Here is a 25,207-nt window from a genome sequence, read left to right on the forward strand (position 1 = left end):
CTTCCACTTCTTCATCAGACATATCAGGAGTAGAGTCGATGTCAGACATCTCGAGAGCTCCATCATCATGTCCATAGCGTTTAATTTGTGTACGTCTTCGGGGTTCTGACATTACAAGCACTTCTTCAACCTTTTTTTCTGTAGTATCGATTTCGGCTTTTTTTGCCCATTTCTTCCAAAAGTCTGGATCATCTATATCAATATCAGATCTGATTCCGGATGAAGAAAAGCTAGCTTTTGAAAATGTGGACCCTTTTTCTGCTTCCATTTGGATGATTTGAGTTCTTCTAGCAAGAATTATATCAATATCTTCTTCGCAAAATTTGTCACCAGCATTATCTTCATCCATGACAGCCCCATATGCACCCTTCTTCAATAAATCTTCAATTTCCTTTTTAGAGAGTTGTTTTGTATTACCCTCCTTACCTCCTTGTGAAGTATTCATGCTCTGTAGAATGGCTTTGTCTAATCCAAGTTTCATGGAAGCCTTGTCAAACATTTCTCTTTCATACGTGTTCCGGCAAAGTAATCGATATATCTTTACCATTTTTTGCTGGCCTATACGATGGCACCGAGCTTGGGCTTGTAAATCATTTTGTGGATTCCAATCACTGTCATAGATTATGACAGTATCAGCCGCCGTTAAATTAATCCCTAATCCACCAGCTTTCGTGCATAACAAGAATACGAACCTATCAGAGTCTGGTTTAGAAAATCTGTCAATGGCTTCCTGTCGCATGTTTCCTCTAATTCTCCCATCTATTCTCTCAAACGGGTACTTTTTATACATTAAATAGTCTTCTAATATATCTAAACATCTAACCATTTGGCTAAATATTAATACTCTATGACCATTTGCTTTTAGCTTTGGCAATAACTTATCCACTAGAACCATCTTTCCCGAAGATTGTATGAGAGCTTTATAGTACGCTTGTTGATCTTCTCCGTGGGACTGTTTATAGTCGTATTGAATTTGCTCTTCAGCTCCATTCAGTAGATAAGGATGAATACAACATTTCCTTAATTCCATCATTGTATTCATAAGATTCGGAATATTCGCTGCAGATGCTGTTCCCTTAGAAAGAAATGTGAAATTACGCTCCAAGATTCCCCTGTAATATTTTTTCTGAATATTGGTGAGTTCAACTTCTACAACAGTTTCTTCTTTAGGTGCAAGGGACTTTTCAACATCTTCTTTTAATCGTCTCAACATCATTGGTTTTAAAAGTGCTTGTAATTTTACAACCTCTGATTCAGTTTTCAATTGACCAAATTCAGTTAAGAAAGCTTCACTACTGGAAAACTGGGATGGTTCCAAAAAATTTAGTAATGAAAAAAGTTCATTGACATTGTTTTGCAAGGGGGTGCCAGATAAAAGTACTCTGTGCTCTAGATGGAGTTGTCGTAGACCCTCTAACAATTTACAATTTCTATTTTTCAATCTATGAGCTTCATCAATCACACATAAACGCCAGTTGAAAATACTCAGATCTTGAAAATCATTGACAATAACTTCAAACGTAGTAATAAGTACATTAAATTTAGTTATTTCTTTAATGAATGCACCTTTTTCATTTTTAAAGAACAATTCATACTCTTGAAGCATGCTTTTACTTTGTTGCGATCCATGATATACAATAACATTCATATCAGTCCATCCTTCTAATTCCCGCTGCCAATTGGGGATGGTAGATAGTGGGGCAATGACAAGGAATGGTCCACGAATCCCAAGTTCCCAAACTGAGTGAATAAATGTAAGGCTTTGTATTGTTTTACCCAATCCCATCTCATCAGCGAGTATACAGTTGCGACCATTGTACCAAGAAAACAGCAGCCAATTAAGGCCTTCCAATTGGTATGGACGTAATGTGTTTCCTGACTTATAAACGGGAGATTCTTTCAATTGTTCCCACTGTTCTGGAAGTGGTTTTCTTTTGAACTTCCACTTTTCTTTTGCTGGTAAACTTCTGAATATTTCAAACTGCTTTATTTTTATAGGGTCAATATCTTCTTCAAGTTCCCACGTACTATCTTCATGTTGTAAACTCTTCCATTTCACTAAATAATGTTTTACTGTCTCTGATGTGGCTGGATCAACATGCTCTGATTCATCTAATATTCTTTCAACTTCCACATAATCTGGATTAAAAGGTTCTTCATCTAAATATTCAAATATATTCATCTGTTGAGCCTGTTTTTGTTTAAATCTCTTTATTTTTGAAAATATCCTTTTGTCACCTTTATACAATTCATCTTCAGTTTTCCATTCACAGTGAAGATATGAAAAATTACGATATTTTACAAAATATTCTTCAACATCTATCATTACAAGTGGCAATTTTTCAATATTTCCAGAAGAATCTTGAATTGTATCAGGTTTTTCTGATTTAATATCAGAAATACTTTCAATAATCTCTCTACCCTTTTCATCAACTACAGGTTTCTCAGTGTTTGAAATATCGGTGTTAGTGATACATTCCTCCATTTGATTCACAGATTCAACGGGTGGGTTGATAGATTTAATTTGGCCAGTGACATCTATGTCTAAATCTTCAGTCAACTTTGTTGAATCAACTGGTATATCAGAAATAGTCAATTTAGCATCTGAGGATCCAATAACTTTTTTTACTCCCACTTCATCAATTTTATCATCTTTTAAAATAAGGTCAGGAGTTATTTTATTTACTTCAGAATCACTCGCTACTGAATTGGAATCTGAAGTAATTTGAGATTCATTAATATTTAATTTACTATTTTCAATAGATTTTTCAACCAAATCGTTATGTTTAATAATATCACCACATAATCTTTCACATTCTTTTATAGTTTTAGTGGCATTATCACTTTCTTGGAGGATTTTACTATTTTCCACTTTAATTTCATTTTTGGAATTCTCTTCATTTTCATGATTTATTTCATTTCCTGCTTTAGATGCATCTTCTATTTGTGATTTATCTTCTATTTGAATATTATCCTCCTTTTTAACTTCATCTTCTGATTTAATTACGATCTCTGTTTTAATTCCAATCTCAGTTTTAATTCCAATTTCTGACTTAATTCCAATCTCTGTCTTAATATCGTCTACTATTTTCATGTTGTCATCCGTATCAATATTATCCCCACTTTTACTTTCAACAATAGTATTTTCATCTAATTCTGTTTTATTCTCAACTACAAGTGGTTTAGGAGCATCTGGAATAAGTTCTCTTTTTCCCATACGAGATGCTAAAACATATTGTACTACCATTGAATCTTCATCAGTAGTATTTATATAAACATAATTAGGTTTATTCACAACATCAGCTCCTCCTACACTTTCAATTTCTTTAACGGGAGTTGTTTTAGATTCTTTTGGTTTTACTTCTTTTTCAATCTTAGAAGTAGTCACGATTGGAAACTCATCATCAGACAATCGGAGTAATACATCATCGGTATATTTCTTTCTTTGAGTGTGTCTGGCAGATCGACGTTTGGAACTATCACAATCACCTTCAGGTGGTGGTGAAGGAGGAGGTGTAGTAATAAGGTCATCTGGCTCTCCGTCAGATTCGGGAACAATGCCTCCCCTTTTCTTTTTACGTCCCCCAGATGTGCGTTTACATAATTTTTTTGCTGAACCACTGGTAGCTGTTTTATTACGATTTCTGTTGCTATTCTTCTTTTTTGTTGGCGAAGCAGAGTTCGAGTAAACATCCTCATCTAGATCATAAACACTCTCATCCCTTTCTTTTTTAGCAGCAGCTTCTTCTAACAATTCTTTAATGGGAATTTTGGAAACTGGGATATCATCAAAATCTGTGACACCTGAATCATTTGCTACAGTCTCACTAGGCTCAGATTGAACATTAGGTGCAGAAGGACTGTGTTCGCTTGTGGATACTTTTTCTTCGGAGCTAAAAGTTTGTACTTCAGAACTAAGTAAAGTTTGATCTAATTCTACTTCACTAGAAGATAATTTCTTTTTGGCGCGCTTTCGTTTAGGTGCATTGGGATCTTTTGGTTCACGTTTCTTTCTCTCTTTTGGAGTTTTAGGTTCTTTTAATTTGGGTTCTTTAGGAATTTTTGGTTCCTTTGGTGGTTTCGGTTCTTTGGGTTTCTTCTCCCTGGGTTTTCTTGGTGTTTTCAACTTTTTGGACTTTGAGTCTAATAAATCTAAATCACTAGTAATAACGGTGTTGTCAAGCATCATTTCACTTGATTCAATTATATCTGAATTAATAATTGATTTTAATCCAGTGCCTGGTGTAACACAATCTTCAGAAACAGGCATATTTTCTAAGATATGAGGTACTATAGGTACAATAGCTGCCATCTTGTCGGCCTTTTTCACTCTCGGTTTTCTGGGTTTTGATGGCCCTTTTGATCTACCTCTGCCAGTTGTACTTGAAACTTGAGGACTATCAATCATCGACGAACCATACATTGGGTTTTGTAAGATACATTGTGGCCCTCCTGAGCATTTATCGTTTGTTTCATGCTGTTGAAGAATATTTAGTCTTTCTTGTAAACGTATGACCTTTTCTTGGTTTTCGGGAGATGGGGCCATACAGAATGTTTCTTGAATTTGCTGTTGAAGTGCGGCTCTCTCTTGGTGATGTGTAATAGGTGTTTGGTAAACATTGGTCATACCAGGATGAGGAACCATACCTGGGCCCATCATAGGTATTACTCCAGGAGGAATTTGCCCTAGAGGTGTAATAGGTCCCCTAGGTCCCAATGCCATATTCGCTATCATGGGATTTGAACTGTCATACTGTCCTTGAGGGGGTATTCCCATTTGGCTTAAGTTAGGAGGCAAACCGAGCATATTGGGATGCATTGGTAGTCCAGGCTGCATATTTGGAATTATTTGAGATTGACTCATTTGCAATTGAGAGGCCATCTGATTGGAGTTTGGAGGCAAATTTGTTCCAGGTAAAAGAGATTGTACCTGATTTGGAGGAAGGTTGTGTGGTGTTATACTGTGCGGCATGGTACTTAAAGTTGATATTGTAGACGAAGGTACATTTATCTGCTGTGGTATATTAATTACAGGTGGCTGTTGCTGTATCGAAGGGTTTACACCTTGTAATGTCATGGTATTGAGACCCATGGAGTTCGGTGCCAAATGTTGTGATGGAACATTGATCATATTTTGAGTTTGGCCTGTGATCGGTAGAGACTGTACTGGCTGCATCATAACAACTGGAGATAATACTCGGCCAACAAATCCCGGGATATTATTTGTATCTTGCGTTTTATCTACAGGTCCAGATTCTTTATTTTCAGTAGATACTAAATTCTCACTGAGTTGATTCGTTTCCATAATTGAAGAATCAATGGGAGTTTGGGAAACAGCATTATTTTCCAAAACTGATTTCTTGGAATCGTCCTTAATAGCATTAGAATCAGGCAAATCTCCAGTAGATTCGGGCGATTTACATTTTTCAATGGGGGGTAAGGTTTCACTGGCAGTTGATGAATCAGGATTGCAATCAACTTTATTATCAAGTGTTTCAGCATTTGATTCTTCAATAGGTAGAACATTTGTCTCATTTGTCATTGACTGATTTTGTGGTGGCTGATCGTTACTTTCTCTAGAGTTCAATACTGTAGGTTCAGAAATACTTTCATCCAATGGTTTACTATAACCAGAAACAGTGGAATTGGAGGTGACAATGGGAGAAGACTGTGGTATGGACTCTGCAGTTGAACCATTTAGAGCAATACCTGGTCCTGGCCTGTGCATGGGACTATGTTGCCAAGGTTGAGGAGATGCAGGCATACGGGGACCAATTACAGGAGACATAGGGTTTCTCAAGCCTTGAAAAGGATAATCATTACTTGCATTAACTGATCCTGGAAGCACCATCTGTTCAAGTGCCTGCAATGTGGTCTGTTGCGGATATGTCGATGTAGGCACAGGAGAAGATGTCTTGTTAGTTGGTGGAGGTCGAGGGCTTAATGTGCTCTGCATATGAGGATGGGGAGACATATTGGGCGGTTTTGCCGGAGACATCACTGGACGTGGGGACATTTGAGAGGCTTGAGGTCTGGGTGACATTTGAGCTCTAGGAGACATTTGGGGTGACAATTGCGGATAGGGAGCTCTGTATTGTGGACTAGAGGCCTCAAGAGCAGACATTGTTTTACCCGATGGATACTGATTACTAGTGCTCACATTGATATCAAGAGATCTTTGCATAGGATGCTGACCATAACCCATTGAAGTAGAAATTGGTAGTGGGTGTGGGGAGCTTTGGGAATAATTCCCCATATGATGTAATTGCTGGGAGCTTTGATGGGATTGGCTTAAATGTACATTTTGCAACTGACTCGGATGATTTTGGGGATGGCCAGAGAGACCAGTATGAGGAGAGTTGGGAACATTTCCGACATTTGATTGATGCGAACCAACTTGATGACTTTGATGAGGTCCACTGGGATGCATAGTTTGGTGAGGCTGATTCTGCAGGCTGACAATATTTTGTTGAGATACTTGACTCGGATGAGGAGGAATATTAGCGTGAGATTGTACAGGGTGTGGCGAATTTGTGTGATTTACACTTCCTGGCACTTGTAAATTAGGATTGATATGATTGGGTACATTTTGATTCATATGTACAGGAACACTTTGATTAGAGAGTCCTCCTTGACCTGGGTGTGTAGGGGTCATGGCCTGATGAGAGTGGCTGGGATGAACAGGTTGAACATTTGAGTGAGGTCCTGGGTGACTCGGTGGCCCTTGGTGTATCTGACTTGGAGGCCCCTGGTGTATCTGATTTGGAGGACCCTGGTGTATCTGACTTGGATGATTGGCTAGACTCTGATGCGGGGGCTGATTTGGGTGGGAAGGTAAATTTTGATGCAGCGGAGGGTTTTGCGGAATTGGTTGATTAGGGTGATTAGGGACAGCCTGAAGAGGTTGCCCTGGGTGAGGTTGGCCTTGCGGGGGCAATGCTCCTTGGTGAGGAGGGATTCCTTGATGCATGTGTGAATACTGATGACCAGCCATTTCCATTTGATGATAGGGCATGTGTTGTGCCATTCTCCCGGGAGTTTGTTGATGCATCGGTGAATATCCTTGATATGCCTGAAACAATCAAAAAATCATATTTTTAAGAACTGCTACAACAATATTTTTTTTTTTAATAGTATAATTATACATTTTTACAATTTTTTAAAAAAAAACACTTGTTATATTTTTACTAAAACTAAAATCCCACCAAGCCACTTTCTGTAGCTTGTTGGTGAAGATATTATCTTATTATACAAAAAATTTAATCTCATTCATAATTCTAAAGCATAAATTCAAAACTACAAACCACAAATTGTTATAGCTCATGATAGTTTTGATATGATAATAATGTTACATCGCTGCCATAATATAGTAAAATTTGATGTTGTAATATGGAATTTGAAAATAAAAGTCATTTTAGTAGTAGAATTCAGAATGAAGTTTTAAACAGATTGCCAAATATTATAAATGTAATGATTGATCTCAAGGACATTAGAGATTTTTTTAAAGATATCTCTTATTCTGCTTAAATGCGCAATTGATTTATCTAGAGGAGAAAATATATAAATAAATAAAAAAGTAATTCACATCGTAGGGTTTCTAGGACAATTTGGTACCTACAATATACTAGTTGTGAGATATTGCATTTTAAAAGATAAAAGCTCATCCCAAATCAACAAAATAAATTAAAATGCAAGTTGAATATTATAAAATCTTTTTATTTACTTTTAAAACAAAGATTATTTAATGCTATTTATAGACATGTCATTTATCAAAAAATTGTAGTTATCAACTTGTGCCAGAAACTCGACGATATGATATTTTTCAGCAAATTTTACACAAATTTGATTTTACATGATTGGATGTCTCTTTCTTGGAAACAATAAAGAAATGTTGGATAAAAAAGTATCCATATTTTATTTAATAATGAATACGCTCATCAAGCAAAACATCCTAGCAATCTGTTTGGTACTATTGCATTTGTATTGAAACTATCTTTTTATGGCCAAATAAATAATATTTTGAGTTCCAAATTCATATTTATACAATAAGTGGTAGTTGATTTTTGAACACAATCGAGAAAAAAAATCTGCTGGTTTGTTTTCTCCACGTTAACAGTATTGCCAACAATATGTTCATTGCGAACAGTATTGCCGACCGCAACAAGCTAAAATCAAAGGTGCTGTCCATTATCATTATCGGTTTACGGCCAACCAAGGTGCAGTCAGTTTATCTACATTTCCTATTACCAAAAACCGTAAGGTGAAATCATCAATAATCAAAAAATATTTGATATACAATAAAATGGAGTAGATTAAATGCGAAGAGGCCGTGAGTTCCACTAAATCCGTGAAATGTTCTAGATGCTACATGTGTGGGTTCCGATCAGAACAACATGGTTTTGTTTCCCAACTATCTGTAACAACAAATCTTATCCAATGCATTCAGTTTTTCAATGACAGCATCGATAATAATTTGCAAGTTGATGCCATATTTGCAAATTTCTGTAAAGCTTTTGCTGAAGATTAGTGTTTTTTAGACTATCTTTATTCCGTATCCTCGGGTATACAACAAGGATCCAACCTCAGACCCCTACTCTTTCCGATATTTATTAAATTATATTGCATTAAAAATTAAAAAAAAATAATTTCTTCCGTTTGCGGATGACTTTAAAATATTCAAAATCTTAAAAACAATTGATGACTGCCATAAACTACAAAATGACCTAGATGCTTTATTATATTGGTGTCATGATAATGACTTGTTTTTTAATAAAAATAAATGTTTATCTGTCAACTTTACAAGAAAATAAATAAAACCACATTCTAAATTTGTTGCAACTGGAGATGAAAAACATTTTTGATAAGGTAATATGGAAGTCTAGGCATTTACAGAGCTTATGACCTGTCATTGGCTGGTTTAAGTGGCCGCTTTACACACTGTGTCACATTCACCATTCTGCCTATGTTTAAATATCCACATTTCCTCAACTCTTCCATCTGTTAACTTTTGTGAAGTAAAAGAGCTGAAACCTTTATCATGTGGGTGAGATTCCTCCGGCTGAACCAATTTACCTACTAGGCAATGCCTGAAAACAATTTTTTTTTAATGTACTTCTTAAACCAGTTTAACACCATTTAGTTATACCAGTTTAGTTTAATTAACAATGTTTTGTGTATGCACAAATGCTTGTTAACAGGCTGAAGGTTTTTTTTGTTTAGAAATGGATTAAATACTCTTATAATAACTATTATGATCATCAAGAATACTTTCACATTTTCAGTTTAGAATTCAGAAGGGTTTTGGCTGGTTTAATATTCTTGTACAAAATAATATCTAACTCTATAAATGCCCATGACATCATCGCCCAAATTAACCACAATGTACCTCACCGAGATGTGTGAACCAATACTGACTTTGCTGGAAGAAATTTTAAAACCGACATTGGATTCTTCTCACCTCTACCAAGGATCCTCGGAACAGTTAACAAAATCTCACTAAACAGTACTGTCAATGTGTTCCTACAGCAAAGGCAAGCATTCCAGAAGCAAGCGGCGTTATCACTCCTGGGTTAAACACAACACACTTGCCATGTCTGTCTAGATCTAGCCATGCCCATGCCTGCTGTACTTTTGAATAGATTCTAAGACCATACAGATTGTTTAAGGGGAGATTGTCAAGTTAAGTTTGAACAATATATTATATATCATTAATGCCAATCCATTAGGGCCAAGCCTGTAGATTGGCTAAAAAAAAAACGAGTTTTAAAAATTATAAATAAATGTTAACTTCTCATGGTACTGAGAATCCACTTTGCCAACACTTCTAACAGTTCTGGTGTACATTTTACAAATCAAATTACCTGTTGATGTGGGGTATGTTGTTGTGGATACAGGTGCTGCTGGGGGGGATAGTGTGGCTGGCGCTGAAGATAACCACCCTGTACTCCCACCTGTATCACACAAATAAATATACATATTATATTATTATTTAGAGATCAAACAGAAAAAACAATAAATAATTATACAAGTAAGTTTGATTGTTTATAAATGTGTATGTGTGTGTGTGTGTGTGTGTGTGCCTGTGTGGATGTGTGCCTGTGTGGATGTGCGCATGTAAAAGTGTACATATTTAGTGTTAGCAGCTAATCATGTTTGATAATTGGGGAAAAGGGTGCTTCAACCATTAAGGAGGTATTATGAGGAGGGGTAATGGGAGCTTATGCCTCACAGCCTTTTTGTTTAAATGCAAGACATCAAGACTAATTTATTTTTTCATGTTCAAAGTTGTGTATTTTCAAACATACAGGGTGTTCATTAAACCCTGTCACATCTGAAACCACGATGATCAGTTTGAGCAAGAAGACATATTAGCACATTAAAATAGATTTTTAGAGCGAATTGAATTTTTAAAAATAAAATATCAAGAAAAGCAAATGGTTGCTAATTTCGGCAGGGGAGAAACGAGGAGGGGGAGTCTGATACACCGCCGACCGCGCGGCCAAGCCCCCCTCAGTTCTCCCCTGCAGAAGCAAGCAACCATTTGTTTTTTTTTTAAATATTTTACCTTTAAAAAATTTCTTTGTTCTAAAATATGCTAATATGTCTTCTTGCCCATACTGATCATCGTGGTTTCGGATGTGATAGGGCTTAGGACACCCTGCATATCGAAATTTTAACATTTGCAAGATGAAATATCAAACAAAACCCTGCTTTCCATTTAAAAAGTAATTAACTTTACTTCAGAGATGCTTTTTATAGATTTCATTAAATTTTTGCATTTCAAGTGATTCTTTTTAACATTTGCATAACTCTTGTATGACTTGGTTGGAATCGACGCAATTTCCCATATCTCTTCATTCCTTGATGTTACTACATCTTCGATTTCTGAAAATAATAGTTCTTTCGCTTGAGTGATTTTATTTGAAATCTCGTCCACTTAAAATTTCACGACATCTTTGTACGTCCAAACGGGGGACATTTTGACGAACTACGAGTTATATTCATATTTTATTAAAATTAACAGGAGCGCGTCCTTTCCACTCGACCACAAAAAACGCATTAGCTTGACAAAGTGAAAAATTACATTTTAATAATAGCACAATACATCTGTCCCCGCATTCCCGGTGTTAATATTCTACTTTACTACTCAGAGAAAATAACTTTTTAAATGTCCTTTAAATAATCAGATATACAATTTTTAAAAATTGTATTGATCCTTAACCTTTAAGTATGGACGTCATTTTTTTTAAACACTACTATGGACGTATAGCCTCACAAGCTCCTATATTTGCATGAATTTTTTTGGGAAAATGATTTTGAATCGCTCCCAAAATAAATAAATAACTTTGTATAGATCTATTATATTTTTTTTAAAAAACATTTAAATATAATAACTTTTTGTATTAAAAATAAAGTAATATGAAAAAGTCCATTAATATGGCACTTTTTAGGCTATTTTGACTTGAGTTGCATTTTTAGCAATTAAAGGATCTTAAACTAAATATAATCCGAAATCAACTTTTTAATCTCAAATTATAATATACGAGGTATCAAAGAGAACTTAAATCCACTTCTGGTAACAAAAAACTAAAATTCTGACAACAGACTTTTAGCATGTAAATTATTGGCAGTCATTGCATAAAGGAAGAGAACATTGAAGGCACACAGGGTTGCTGCACGCTGCACCCAATACAAACACAGGTAGTCATTCTATGTTTTTTGTTTTCTGCACATTCTTCTAGTTCTTTGACTAATTGGTTGTGACTGGACATCTACTGTAACCATATCGTTACCTAAAACCCGAGTCATTGTCGACCGGAGCTCTCTCGGCAAATTTGTGATTACACGTCTTTGCATATGAGGTACTACGAGCAAACGAAATTAAATTTCGAGAAAACCTCTTCTGTCAACATCCTTTGACTGGTAAATATTACAAATAATGTACGCATTCATGCCACTCTAGTCTAGGATGCGATATAAAAAAATTTAGTCCATCTCCTTGTTCGGCGGCTACTCAAGTAAATCGAACATTTCTTGTCAGCTTCATCAACACCGCCTTTTGTAGAATTGTAATATAGAAAAATTTCGGGTTTTGTAGTATCTCCATCTACTTTATTATGATGCACGGAAGATACGAGTATCACAGCTCTATTTTTTTATGGCACGTAGGAACAATATGTTTTTTCTTTCGTAAATCCAAATAACTTATATATAAATATATTTTTCTTGCAGGTTGCTCAAGTGAACTTTGAGATTGTCATTTTCTATTGGAACATCCCGATTTACTGTTTTCTGTCATTTTTCACTAGAAAATCTAAAAGAAATATAAACTCATTGTAAAAATATTTTATTCGGTAACAATGGACTTGTAGCCGGACAGACTACAGCCAATTTTTAGATGTGTATTACTCACGTATGATGGATCGGACGACGTAACCTCCTACTCCAATGGTCATCTCGCTACTATAACTGAATCTACTGAGTCGTTCAGTCGTGGGAAGGGGAGGTATGTAAAACTAAAAACGTTGAGTAGCCTGTGAGGCTACACGTCCACACTTAAAGGTTGATGACTTCTTTCAAGATTTTGATGACACTGTAGAGGCTCTTACCTATATCAGACCTGTATAATATTTTAGATGCTTTGGTTTGAACTATAAACGCATCTATTTTTCACAATTAGAAAAACTGAAATTCACTTCAGCCTGTACATACAAAGTCAATAGCAATTTTTTTCTGTTCTTTCTTTAAATTTATAGAAAAATATTAAAGTTTCAAGGGATACAAAAAAAGAAATAACATGTGGTGATATTTACAAATATAAGTTAATTGCACATTAAGAAATTTTTTGCTAGTTTTAATAACATTGATTTATTTACTTAATAATGCCTTTTCAAAGAAACAGTTTGTGTTTTGAATTTGGTTGGCATTAGTTAAATTCTATAAAATGAACATTTGTAAATTTATTCCTGGTTTTCTTCAGTTTGTTCACAATACTTATCCAGAAAGATTCCTAAATATGTTTAGAAAAAATAGACCCCTTATAATAAGGTTCCCACTTTGAGCAATTTGAGTTTATTTAAGTTACTAATAAAAAAACAGTTCAATTTGCAATAGCATGTATTCCTTTGTACACACAAACACCATCTACCGGATATAAAAGGAATTAGTAAGTGTTAAAAGTTTCAACTGCATCCAGTTATTTCATACAAATCCAAAGGGTCAAAATAATAAACGTAATAATGAATTGTCCAAATATTTCATACACATATATGACTGAAATAGATTTACCTGCTGCTGAGGATATTGGTGCATCTTTTGGTGCTCATAAGGATGTGGGTGACGGTAACCAGTGGCAGGAGGAGCATACCCCCTCACTCCTCCGGCTGCTCCGGCCCAGCCTAATTCACCCATACCTGAAAACAATATTTTATTACACTATGCAAAATATTTATAATTGCAGGTCATAGTTGGTACAAGACCGCTTAGCAAAGGAGGAATTTGTATTTTAGTATCTATTTTGTAGCTGCGGTCATGTGACGATGATTCTAAAGCGAAATTACATAACAGAATTTGAGTGGGTGAGAGGAGGGTCTTCACGTATATTTTTTTAATGTTCTGCTATCAATACATTTTAAAACTTCATCGATTTTAACATTCTTGGAAAGCAGACTTTCTAATCTTTTTTTCATAGATGGCACTACAGCCCAAATCGAGCCTTGGCCTCCTTCAACTTTTGCCTACAACTCCGCCTGTCCTCAGCAGCCATTTTCCAATTTGCAACTCGTAGAAGCTGTGCTGCATCTTTTTTATGTCAACCTCCCACCTCAGTCTGGGTCTTCCAATCCTTCTTTTACCCTCCGGATGTCCAGTCATGATTCTCTACATTACATTAAGTTACATTCTTTGTACGTGTCCAGTCCATCTCGCCTAATGCGCCACTCTTCTCCATCTTTCACTGCGTATTCGTAACCACATATTCGGCGAAGAACTCTCCTATTAAATATGTCCAGCATCTTAGCGGACCTTACTGTCAATGTCAGTGCTTCGCATCTATACGCCAATACAGTCCTAATAATGGTCTTGTACAGGGTAATCTTCATAATCTTTGAATAAATAGTCGGGTTTAAGTATGAGAAATGAAGCATGGTCTACCACAATGCCACATTTTACTTTAACTACACAACATTCAGTTATAAACAAGTCAATAGAATATTACAAATACATAGGATCACTTTTTACAATAAAAAGATAGGCTGATTTGATCTGGATACCCCAAAATAGTCTATATTATTGATTGAATTTGCATTATTCACTTATGTAAATAATATTTTTTTATTAGTATCTACCAAGTGACTGAAGAAAGTTTTATTTCATCATAAAGACCATAAAACTTTCACATTCTAATTTTTCACACTATAGTGAGGTTTTTTTTCTATTATAAATTTATTAAATAATTACTAATAATTGCACTAGAATAATTCTTTGTACCTGGACTGGTATCTGAAGTGTAAGACTGATCATCTTACCTTCATGTAACAAAAATGATCAGTGGAGGCGATACGGATGGCTGGGCTGGATGCTGCGGATGCCTCCTAAGAGCTAACATCGCAAAAGGCGTTTTGATTCAAATTCAAAGATGACAACTATTTATTAAGTCGGTTCATAACATCATAAGAACTCATACTATATCCACAAAGATCTGCCTACCTACATAGCTGGCCAGCCGATGGTGTACATAGTCTCTCATAGATTTCAGATGTACTTAACTAATTTACTACTATGGTGTGACCACTCATATTCTGATGGTTTAACTTAAGCTGGCGCGTTCAGAAAACTCACACTAACGCATTTAAAATCTACAGGATGTTAATTTAAAAAAATGTTGTATTAAATTTTAACCAAATGTGCTCTTATTAAAATATTCGGTGTTGAATTAGAGGGTTGTGTATATAAAAAAAAATACAATGGGTTAAGAAAATGTAATATTAATTTACTAAAATACTTTGTTTTATTATTTTATATTTTTGAAATATTTTTTTTTAATGTTGCATTTTACGAATTATAGACCTTCCAAGAACAAGGGGCAATTACTCTAGACTCTAGAACTAGAATGCGAAATTGTGTAGATTGTTTTAAGTATATAAATAACAAAATTTATTGTTTATCAATAAGTGTGTAAACATATTTTCTCCGATATAATTTGAAATGTGCATTTTAATTACATTCTATTAATTTTTATTATGATGAACACAAAATATTAAATAAAAAACATGCTTGTTTAAAAATAAATACTCTTAAATATTGAGATTTTCTTAAGTAATTGTTTTTTTTTTCGATCTAATCCAAGAGATTTTTAAAAACATTTAATATAACAATATATAACACCAAGACTTTTAAAATCAGTATTCTGTACATTAAAAATGTTTTTGTGTAAGTTTTGCGAAAGCGCCATCACTACATAATCGACTTATTCATGATTTGATTAAATGAAAATACCTACATATTTATAAAACAGTGTTTATAATTTATAACTTAATGCTCGTACATATTATTATTTTTATTATTAAGAATCGCAGCGAAATTCAGATGAACGCAAAAGCATCCTGTTTATATTGTATTACCATATCATTAGCAACTAATAAAGCAATAGTTGTCTATGTCACGCTCATAAGCGCGTCTGAGTGCGAGAGAGAGAGATTATTTTCATAATGTGTGTGCCGTGCGATGTCATACCATGGGCTTATTCACGGATACTACACAATGCGTATGTGTAAGTATAGCGCATGCGCCAGCTTATAACAATCCACCAGTACTGTCGATCGCCCAAGGTTTTGCAATATAAATAAATATACCCGAATTTTCAGGAATTAAATTCTGCTTACTATGGACAAAAATTACAATTATTAAATGTATGCCACCAAGTGGTTATTTAGACTTTGTTAAAAGCGACAGTTGTGTGGGGCTATATCCAGCAAATAAGATGCATAAATCGAAGTTATCAACATTTGTTTTCGTGACATTGTCATTTTTCCCAAGTGTTGTTATTTTCGTTTCGGTTGTAATGGCTAATTTACTTTTCGCTCAATATCAACTGTATAATTTATTAATTATAATACGGATAATACTACTACTATTTATTACGCTAATTATTATCAAATTATTATGACCCAACGTTCTTTTCGAATGTGTAAATTGGGATGTTCAATTTTGTATAGCTGACACCTCTATTTACGGAGCAGCTATGTTCCATTTTGGAATGAAGTAATTGGTTTCCCATTTGTTTTCTCGACCTCGAAAGCTTATTTAATGAGAGGATTATTCGTCTAATACCACTTAAAATCGTTGTTATAATTATTAAATGGATAAAATAGGGGCAATAGCAGAAAATATTCAAGTAGGTATGAAAATGGCGAAAGAAATATCACTTTATGTAGATGATGATCCGTAATTCCAATTCTGGACACAGACAGTAGAGAAGCAGCCAGGGTATATTGTATAATTATATCATAATTGTAAGCCAACTGTGCTTAGAATCAAATGCCACAACTTGAATATAATTCCATGACCACCTTTCACAATAATAAATAACATAAGAACTGATAGGGAGTATACTGTCTGTGACTGACCATGGTGATGGTGCTGGGGCATGGAGTACAGTGGTGGGTCGGGTGGTGTGTGGTAGTGGGGTGGGTACTGCGCAGGCGGGCGACCCTGCGCTCGGAAGCGTGCCGCCTCTCCGCCCCATCCCGCCCCGGCCCCGCCACTTTCCATCTCGGGCCCGAACTTCTGTATCGGGGTCTCTTCTTGGCTGGGCTGACTGTAACTACTCGCTGTGTACCTAAAATTAACAATATTATTGTAATGGCGTTTGATTTGTTTCAGTCGCTTCTTTAAATAAAATTTAATACTTTAATTACATTTAGTAAAAAGGGTGAAAGCAAAAAGGCATTCTGAAGAGTTTTGTTTGGCTTTAATATTATTATACTTGTCCGATGATTTAACTTATGATTTATTGAACAGCACTGTGTGTGTTTTAAAAAAATATTTGTATGTTTTTGAAACATTAAGGAGGGCACATTTTTGCCCACGCACCTTTAAACTGTTTTTTTAGAAACAGTTTAATTTAATATTCTGACTAGTTTTTCAGGAACAGTTCAAAAACAGTTTTAGCTAATTCAGGAGAATAACTGTTTCATTTTTTTTTTTATCACCTCTACTCTGATGAACCGTAAAAACCAAGAAATATGTTAGATATTCAGTTCTTATAGTACATGTATTAAATATTTCAATTTAATTTGACCCATTTCATTTTTTAATACGTCTAGCAATAAATACATATTATGAGTATAAAGTAGAACAAACCCCGGTTGATTCGGTGCATCTCTGGGTGCACCTCCTACGGGTGGCGCATTGTCATCAAAATTGTCCGAGCCAAGATCTGCCAGGCCGTCCAGCATACCAGTGCCATCTTCTCCAAATAAGTCGTATGAGTCCATTGCTCTACGAGCATCCCACTGCAGAAGACTCCCATGTGAGGGCTGCCATCTTAATGTCCAAAACTAAAACAAAAAAAGGCTTATATTTTAATCATATACCCAGAAAATTAAACTAAAATTCCCCCTCCACTGCTCCCCTTAATGCTGAGTTGACATTTGCTCGTCTTTTGGATTTTTAAGTCTATTTATTAGTTATGATGCGGAAAGCTAAGTGGTAATAGTGGAATATAAGTAAACTCTTGAACATTCATATGTCTAATTAGTTATATATATTTGTGTTGTGAGGCAATATTATGGATATTTCATAATGGTTTATTTAGATAAAAAGATATTATGCCATTAAATTAATTGTATTTCTAATCATCTAATCCTTTAAACAAAGTCAATAAATCTAAGCAAGTAAAAACTGCTTGTACCTCTAAAATAACCACTGAGTAAATCTAATTAAACCATTAAAAATAGGGGAAAATAATCCAAATAGTGGATTTAACTCTGCAGGGAGTTCATCAAGATTGATATACAGATATTTCAATAAATATGGAAAAATTTAAGAAATACCAGATATTTAAACACAAGAATGGTTAATATTACACTGTGTTAAGTGATCGTTAACCAGCCAATGACAGGGTATAAGCTCTGTAATTCCTTAGACATCTGTGTTCCTTTCTAAAACAGTTCTCCACCTCTGTTGAAATATCTAGTGAGCAATTAGAATGTTTAAATTACATAAAAGAATAGGGTAGCAAAATAGTCAATTAAAAAATATATTGACCTATATTTCTTGTATGATAAAGTTAGTAGAAATCATGAAAATAATTAGTGGATATGATAACTTTAAAATACTCACATATTTCCGGAAGACACACTAAAAGGCAGCAGGATCAGCTCACTCAAGGGGAAAAGCTATACGCTTATGATGGAAATTTAACATATAGCGTGATAGTCTTTCCCTTTGAGTAAGATGTGAAGATATCAACTCCCATTGGTAGATAATGACAATTTTTGAAATAAAACAATACCTCAAACTTAGAAAAAAAACACAATTATAAAATGTTCCCTCGGCACAGGTCATGGGCAGAAGGTTAAAATTGGATGATTATGAAAAATTAACAAATTAGAAATTCTACAAGCTATCTGTACTTTTGAACTGAACTGTATTATTAGGTACGTGAAACGCAGTGTACAGCCTCGGTAAGATTAAAAATATTTAGTTGAGTTCACTTTTATGCTTCAAGAAAGAAACAGTCATGTCCCGAAACCGGTCAACATATTAAGTAAAATTGAGTGATTTACGCAAAATGAAAACATAGTTTAATATTATTGTCTTCATAAACATATTTTTAAACGCATAAATAAAATAGGGAGAGGATAATAGGAATTTATTATTTTGAAATTGGCTTGAGAAAACAATATTCATGATCTTTGTGGTTGGTGTATTAAGCATTTATCTTTTCGGGTTATATTCCTGAATTGTTCAAATTGAAATACTTATTATTAGGTCATAATAAACTCGAATACCCAATACTTAAAAAAAAACATTTCTACTTCTTAATTATAATCATAAAAAATAATCCGTTCTTAATTCAAAATAGGATTGTTTTTGAACATATTGAACACATGGAATATATTTTATTAATTATTACAGGTTTTTTTCTTTCAATATTATAGAATAAATAGAAAGTCAATGTTTAAAAAGTTATCAAATTAATATAAATAAATTGTAATTTACTTTGAATATACAGTCGAACTTGGTTATTACGAGGGAGATGGGACCGACTGAATTTGCTCATTACATTCATTACTCGTTATACAGAAAAAGGTTTTTTTTAATCCAATCGCCATTGCATATTGTAACTAAGTAAACAAATAAATATACATACAATTCATACAGATAATTTTAAATAAAACTAAGGGAAAATTATGGTAAAATGCTTACAACATACCACTAATTCAAATGCGGATAAATAAACATTAGTATTTTTCCACAATTCTGACATTGTGGATATAGAAAACTTTTTACACACTTCAACATTTTTTACACCACATTCTATTTCACAAATAATTGGCACTTTTTCACGAATTGAAAGACACTCCCTCTTGTTACTAGACATGTTTATAATTCAAGAGTTGGTTATTAACTAATTTGATCACCCTCTCGTAATGTTTATTATGTATTGACCATAGCACATTAAAAAAGCTGAAAAACATTGTAAAAAAAAAAAAAACCCCCGCAGCAAAGACCTCATTCATAAACTACAAAAGAAATTGTAAATTGTAATGAGGTGCCAAGCCGGTACTTACTAGTTTACAAAGCTTGTATTTTTTACACACAATTTCAACCATATTTTTATTTATTTATTATCATACCATATACGTAAAATTATACATTTAATACTAACTTGATAATCACTATACATGTACACAAAATTACACATGTGTGATACTTTGTTGATGTTGCGGGTGAAAACACCAATTAGGTACTTACAGTCATAAATGTAATCCAATCCCCTCATTATGCTGTTCATATCAAGCGCCTTGAATCAGTTCAACATCGTTTTATAAGAAAAATTGCATGGAAGATGGGATTGGAAAGAGGAGACTATTCATATTCTGATATGGAGAGGTTTTTAAGCATATCAAGTCTTGAAAAACGCAGATGCATTGCAGATATAATCTGCATGTATAAAATTATGAACTGTCTCATTGATGCCCCTGAAATTTTGCAAAAGATTCTTTTTAACGTTCCCACCCGTAGACTAAGAAATAATGAAATGCTTTTCCTCGGTCACTACAGGACCAATTATGGTGCACAGTCGCCTTTGCCCAGAATGATCAGGCGGGTGAACGATCATCAAGATCTTGATTATTATGGTGTAAGGATGTCTTTCTTTACAAATCAGCTAAAGAATCTGTATAGTTAGCCTATGCTTTTTACTTAATCTAAAAAATCTATCATCTGTCTTTGCTGCTTATTTCTGTTCCTTATATTTTTTTATTCCTTTGTAAAAATTTCTTTTAATTGTAATGTTTATAATGGACTTTGTCCGTAAATAAATAAATAAATAAATAATCCCGACGGCCAGTGGCATCTGTCCTAAGTTAGCCGCGCATTTGGATTTTTATTACTTAGGTTCTTATTTCGGATGTTTTTAAATGATTGAAGAGTTTTTGAATTCGTTATGTCCGAGAACTACCTCATTATAAAAGTGAATAAATGTATGGAGAAAACTATAAACTAAAATGTCAACAAATGTTTCCTCATTACATTCGAGATCTCGGTATTTCCACGATCATCATAACCAAGTTCGACTGTTCTATACAAGTATCAGAGAACTAGAAAAGGGAAACATAGTTCAGATTCAAAGATAAATAAACATATCAACAAAGATGGATAAATTTATGCAAAAAGGCACATGGAAGACTGGGTATTTACAGGGCCCGTGACCTGCCTGCCATTGGCTGATTTAATCGATCACTTATTAATTTTATTTTTATATAAGTACACCTAAAAGGATTTTTTTTAAAACATAATAGATTAAGATATAAAGAAAAAGACAAAGAAACTGAAAACATTTAGAAAATAAAGAATAATGTCATAGAGATATAAATAAATTTAGAGCAAATATTTGACAGAATAAACATTGGTATTGAATAGATCCAACATCATTGCATACCAAATTACCTTACAAAATTATGAATAAATACTTAATTGGGAGTGTCTAGTGCTGCGATTTGGTATGCGAATGTTGATCCTTTTTAATAACAGTGGACAGTAAGCCTCTATTTTAGAGAATTACTTACTATATTTCGCTTTTTATCTCATCTTTCACTTTAATTATGCTTCTGATGCTTCCAAAAAATGCAGTATTTATATATATATATATATATATATATATATATGCAAGTATAAAAAAACACGTAATTTCATGTTTGAGACCTTAAATATAAATGTCATTTAGATACGATTATTTTATTCTTCGGTAGAAAAATGTTGAAACAAGTATTTTGTTCACAAGTTTAGCTAGTTATAAAATGTGATATTTATTTTATGTTTTATATATTCAGTATTTTTACATACCCTATAAAAACAATATAAATTAAACAAATTTATTTATTTATTATTTAACTTCTTTAAATTAATTATTTAATTTGATTTCAAAATACGTCTAAGACCCAGAATACAGAACAATGAACTCGAAATCTTACTGACGTGCCTCGCCGACAAGATTTACAGAGATGGCGACCGGACACTAATTATAGAAGAGATACATTAATGACTGACAAATAAATAAATACTCCAATATCCACTTATTCAAAAATGCAGGAATAAACCGTGGATTTCGGACACTTATTATTGGCGCATGGTATACATATTCCCGGTGGATATCTTGATAATTAGCCGATGCAAAGAAACGAGATTAAACGATTCTTTCTAATCGTGCTTGTAATGGCATAGAAATTAAAATTGACTTACTCAAAGTATAGTATATTGCGTAGGAGAAAATAATTTAAATAAAATTTAAGTGGATAATTCTTATAATCTACAAAAAAATCTATTTACATGTGGAAAAGAAAAATAATTACAGATATTTAAAACATTATGTACTCACAAACAGCGGGGCGTCGGACCAAAGCCAGACCACAAGATGGACACCGCTAACTTGTCAAAACTCAAAACACTGATTTCAACAACTAAAAAACACAATTATTATAATCTTTCACGTCAAACTTCAAAAAATATCCGTACAATTTAACGAATATAGATATACTTGTATTCATGTTCAAGTAAAATAAATATTTTTGGGTCTAACACCCCACAATCATTCGAAACTCCATTTTGATTCGATGCAATACTTGTGTTTAGGAAAAATAATATAAGAATTGGTAGGTATGTATATGTATACAATACCTACGTATATAAATGTTTATTGTCTACGGTGTATTTGTAGTCTATGCCTGTGCCCCATTTGCAAAACTAATAAGTGACAGATGACGGCGTAACGTAGAAAAGTATACTAGTTTCAAGAGATTTCACAACTTTGAATTAGGGCTTAAAAAAAATTTTCTACGCGCGGTTACTAGTTATGAACACAGATTTTTATTATTTTATGAAAAATAATTCACCCTGAAAATGGGGTAATATGTACAGTTTTTAGCGTTTGTTGTCTAAAAATGTAATTTCATGTAACCGGAAACCAAGAACGGTTGTAAAATTCAAAATGTTGTACAAGTATTAATTTTTTAAAACTAAATACACTAAACATCATGTTTACTTGAAAAATCCACTGAATATCAAAGTTTTAAAGTGAAACAACTTTAATTGTACAAGAACTTTGTTCAAGTAATATCAAAACCCAATAATTGTGAATATTTTTGTGCATGTGAATTGTCCCGTTGTATAAAAAATATCTGACAACCATTAAATTATTTTGCGGACCAAGATTAATAATCTGAACAAAACAAAAGATGTTCGTAAAATTTTATCACATAAGCTATTTTTCATGGATAATAAATGAAACTATAGTTGTTAAAAAAAATAAAAATATTTGTCATTCGGTGGCAACTATGAAGATTATTAAAAAAATATTGCAAATAAATTGTTGAGCTTTTAAAAAAGTTTTTTATTCGAGAAATTGGTTTCTTGGGGGTACTTTTATTCTCAACTAGAAAATCTGTTCAGAGGTGGGTACCTCATATGTAAAAACTTATGTTATGTCACCCCTGAGAAAACAGTGTGATGGTTTGTTTGTTTGTGTTACGACTTACAACAAACGTTTTGTATGTATTTTGTTCATCTTTTGAATTCTTAACTAATAAATATATTTTTGTATGTCATTATCAAATGTTTTTTAAAAAAACTCTATTTCATCTTAAAGTAGAAAACAAGTACCGTATGTTGGTAAACGGTATAATAAGGTATATAAAAAAATACATTTAAAAAATTGACACCGCAGGTTTCTGAAAAATAATACTAAAGTCGAAAATCTCAAACCACGTTTTAAAAATGGAAAAATGTGAATTAACAAATTACTTATTTAAATAAATAAACACGTGACGTGTTGCTGGAAATTATATAATATATATTTAATTAAGTTAGTATTTCAACAAATATACAAACATTAAAATAAAAAAAACATCTGCAACACGCTGTTTGCATTAAATTTGCTCAAAACAAAACAAATGAAATATTACGGAGTTTTAACGCAAGCACATTTTCTAATGAATTTTAATTCTTGAGCCACGACGTGTTGCCATCGGTCGCAATTGTGGGAACCTCTGGAAATAATATTTTAAACACGACAATGGGTCTTCTCTGATTCGATGAACGTTTTAACCCCGTCCCCCTATCTTCCGCGTCCTGAGACAGAAATTTTGAGTCACATTTTTTAACGATGTTGTTTGGAATGTCATATCTAAATATAATATATCACTGTTTCCTATAAGTTCCAAAGATTGTCAATAAAAATTAACAAGGCATACATGACAAATAAACATGTGACATGAGAGTCAAATTCTTGAAATAATTATTATGTTTGAAATATCTTGTAATTTACCTGGTACTCCATTCGTAGGCACAGAGCAAAATAAAAGCTGGATGTCATTGTATTAGCTAAATATTTTTTTCATCCGAGAATAGCAGGGATCCAATGCTGATTACTATGCAATTTTTAAATAATACTAAATTATTATTTTTGATAAACCAATATACTAACTACTACTAACCACACCTGTGTATATTATTTTACGAGTGTCAGTTTTCTTTCTCGATTATTTCTGACGCATCTAATAGAATCGAGAGTTTTATTTCAACCTTAGAGTATATTCAACGGTAAAGTAAAACTTTAAAAAATGTTTTTTTAAATTTCTATTTATGTATTCCTATTCCACTATATTCCATAATAAATTTATTGCTCAGTATTAATATAATTTTTTTTTTTTTTTAAATACAAAACAGAAAAAAAAATTGCGTGCTAATACTTGTATTTAAAAAAGCTTTAAAAATTTTGTATTCATATTGTACAATAAATATAAATCTATAATGTAAACGCAGCAATGGGCAATTATCATGGTTTTTTTATTAGCTAATAAATTAATTTAAAAAAACACAAGACAATTGGTACTATTTTTATTGAAATCCGTTAAGAAATAAGGGAGATATAAAGGATCAAAGTCTAGTCATTTGGATGTAAATAAAAACAGACAATCATGACGTCACTAAGTTTGACGTCATCGAATGCCGAGATAGTTTTTACGTAAAAGTTTATGATTCGAGTAGAGTAAGTAGAATGGGGTGACTTTGTCAGTTTCGAACTTTAAACGTGTGAGCGAGAAAATAATAAAAACTTGGGAATCAAAGTCAACCCTTCGGAGCGGGGTCGCTTTGATACATCATGATTTTGTGCGTTTGTTTTGAATATTTTTTTTTCTTTATTTGGATAAAAAAAATATAAGTATACAACGTATACAACATTACTACTAAATACATTTTTAAAATAAATTTAATACATATATTTACATTAACGTTTCGCTTTACGTAAAAAAGAAAAACTATTCTTGTGTATAAAATGAGGAGTGACGTCTTACAATCATTGGTTTATTTTATTTTTAACCAGTAAATATTTTTAGTATAACATATAAATTTAAAAAAAAACAGTGTTTTCAGTCAGTGCTACATAAAAAAATAATTATAAATATAACTTTTCACTTCTTTC

At 33.2% G+C, this 25,207-nt stretch overlaps 1 protein-coding gene across 2 annotated transcripts in view; it reads right to left on the minus strand.

Moving 5' to 3' along the window:
- The window catches only part of kis (chromodomain helicase DNA binding protein kismet), a 37,666-nt gene extending 15,309 nt beyond the window's left edge, over positions 1 to 22,357 (minus strand). For both annotated transcript variants that reach the window (XM_088236167.1, XM_088236166.1), the window contains exons 1-6: positions 22,106 to 22,357; positions 17,362 to 17,558; positions 16,626 to 16,837; positions 13,288 to 13,412; positions 9,861 to 9,950; positions 1 to 7,072 (exon numbers count right to left, since the gene is read on the minus strand). In XM_088236167.1, coding sequence (XP_088092293.1) covers positions 1 to 7,072; positions 9,861 to 9,950; positions 13,288 to 13,412; positions 16,626 to 16,837; positions 17,362 to 17,495 — 7,633 coding nt within the window. In that variant the 5' untranslated portion in view covers positions 17,496 to 17,558; positions 22,106 to 22,357. The remainder of the gene's footprint in view (positions 7,073 to 9,860; positions 9,951 to 13,287; positions 13,413 to 16,625; positions 16,838 to 17,361; positions 17,559 to 22,105) is intronic.
- Between the last annotated feature and the right edge of the window lie 2,850 nt (positions 22,358 to 25,207).

This window comes from Micrasema longulum, unplaced genomic scaffold (genome assembly GCF_059751315.1).
Source record: "Micrasema longulum isolate JH-2025_06_02 unplaced genomic scaffold, ASM5975131v1 h1tg001519l, whole genome shotgun sequence".
Lineage (NCBI taxonomy): Eukaryota > Metazoa > Arthropoda > Insecta > Trichoptera > Brachycentridae > Micrasema > Micrasema longulum.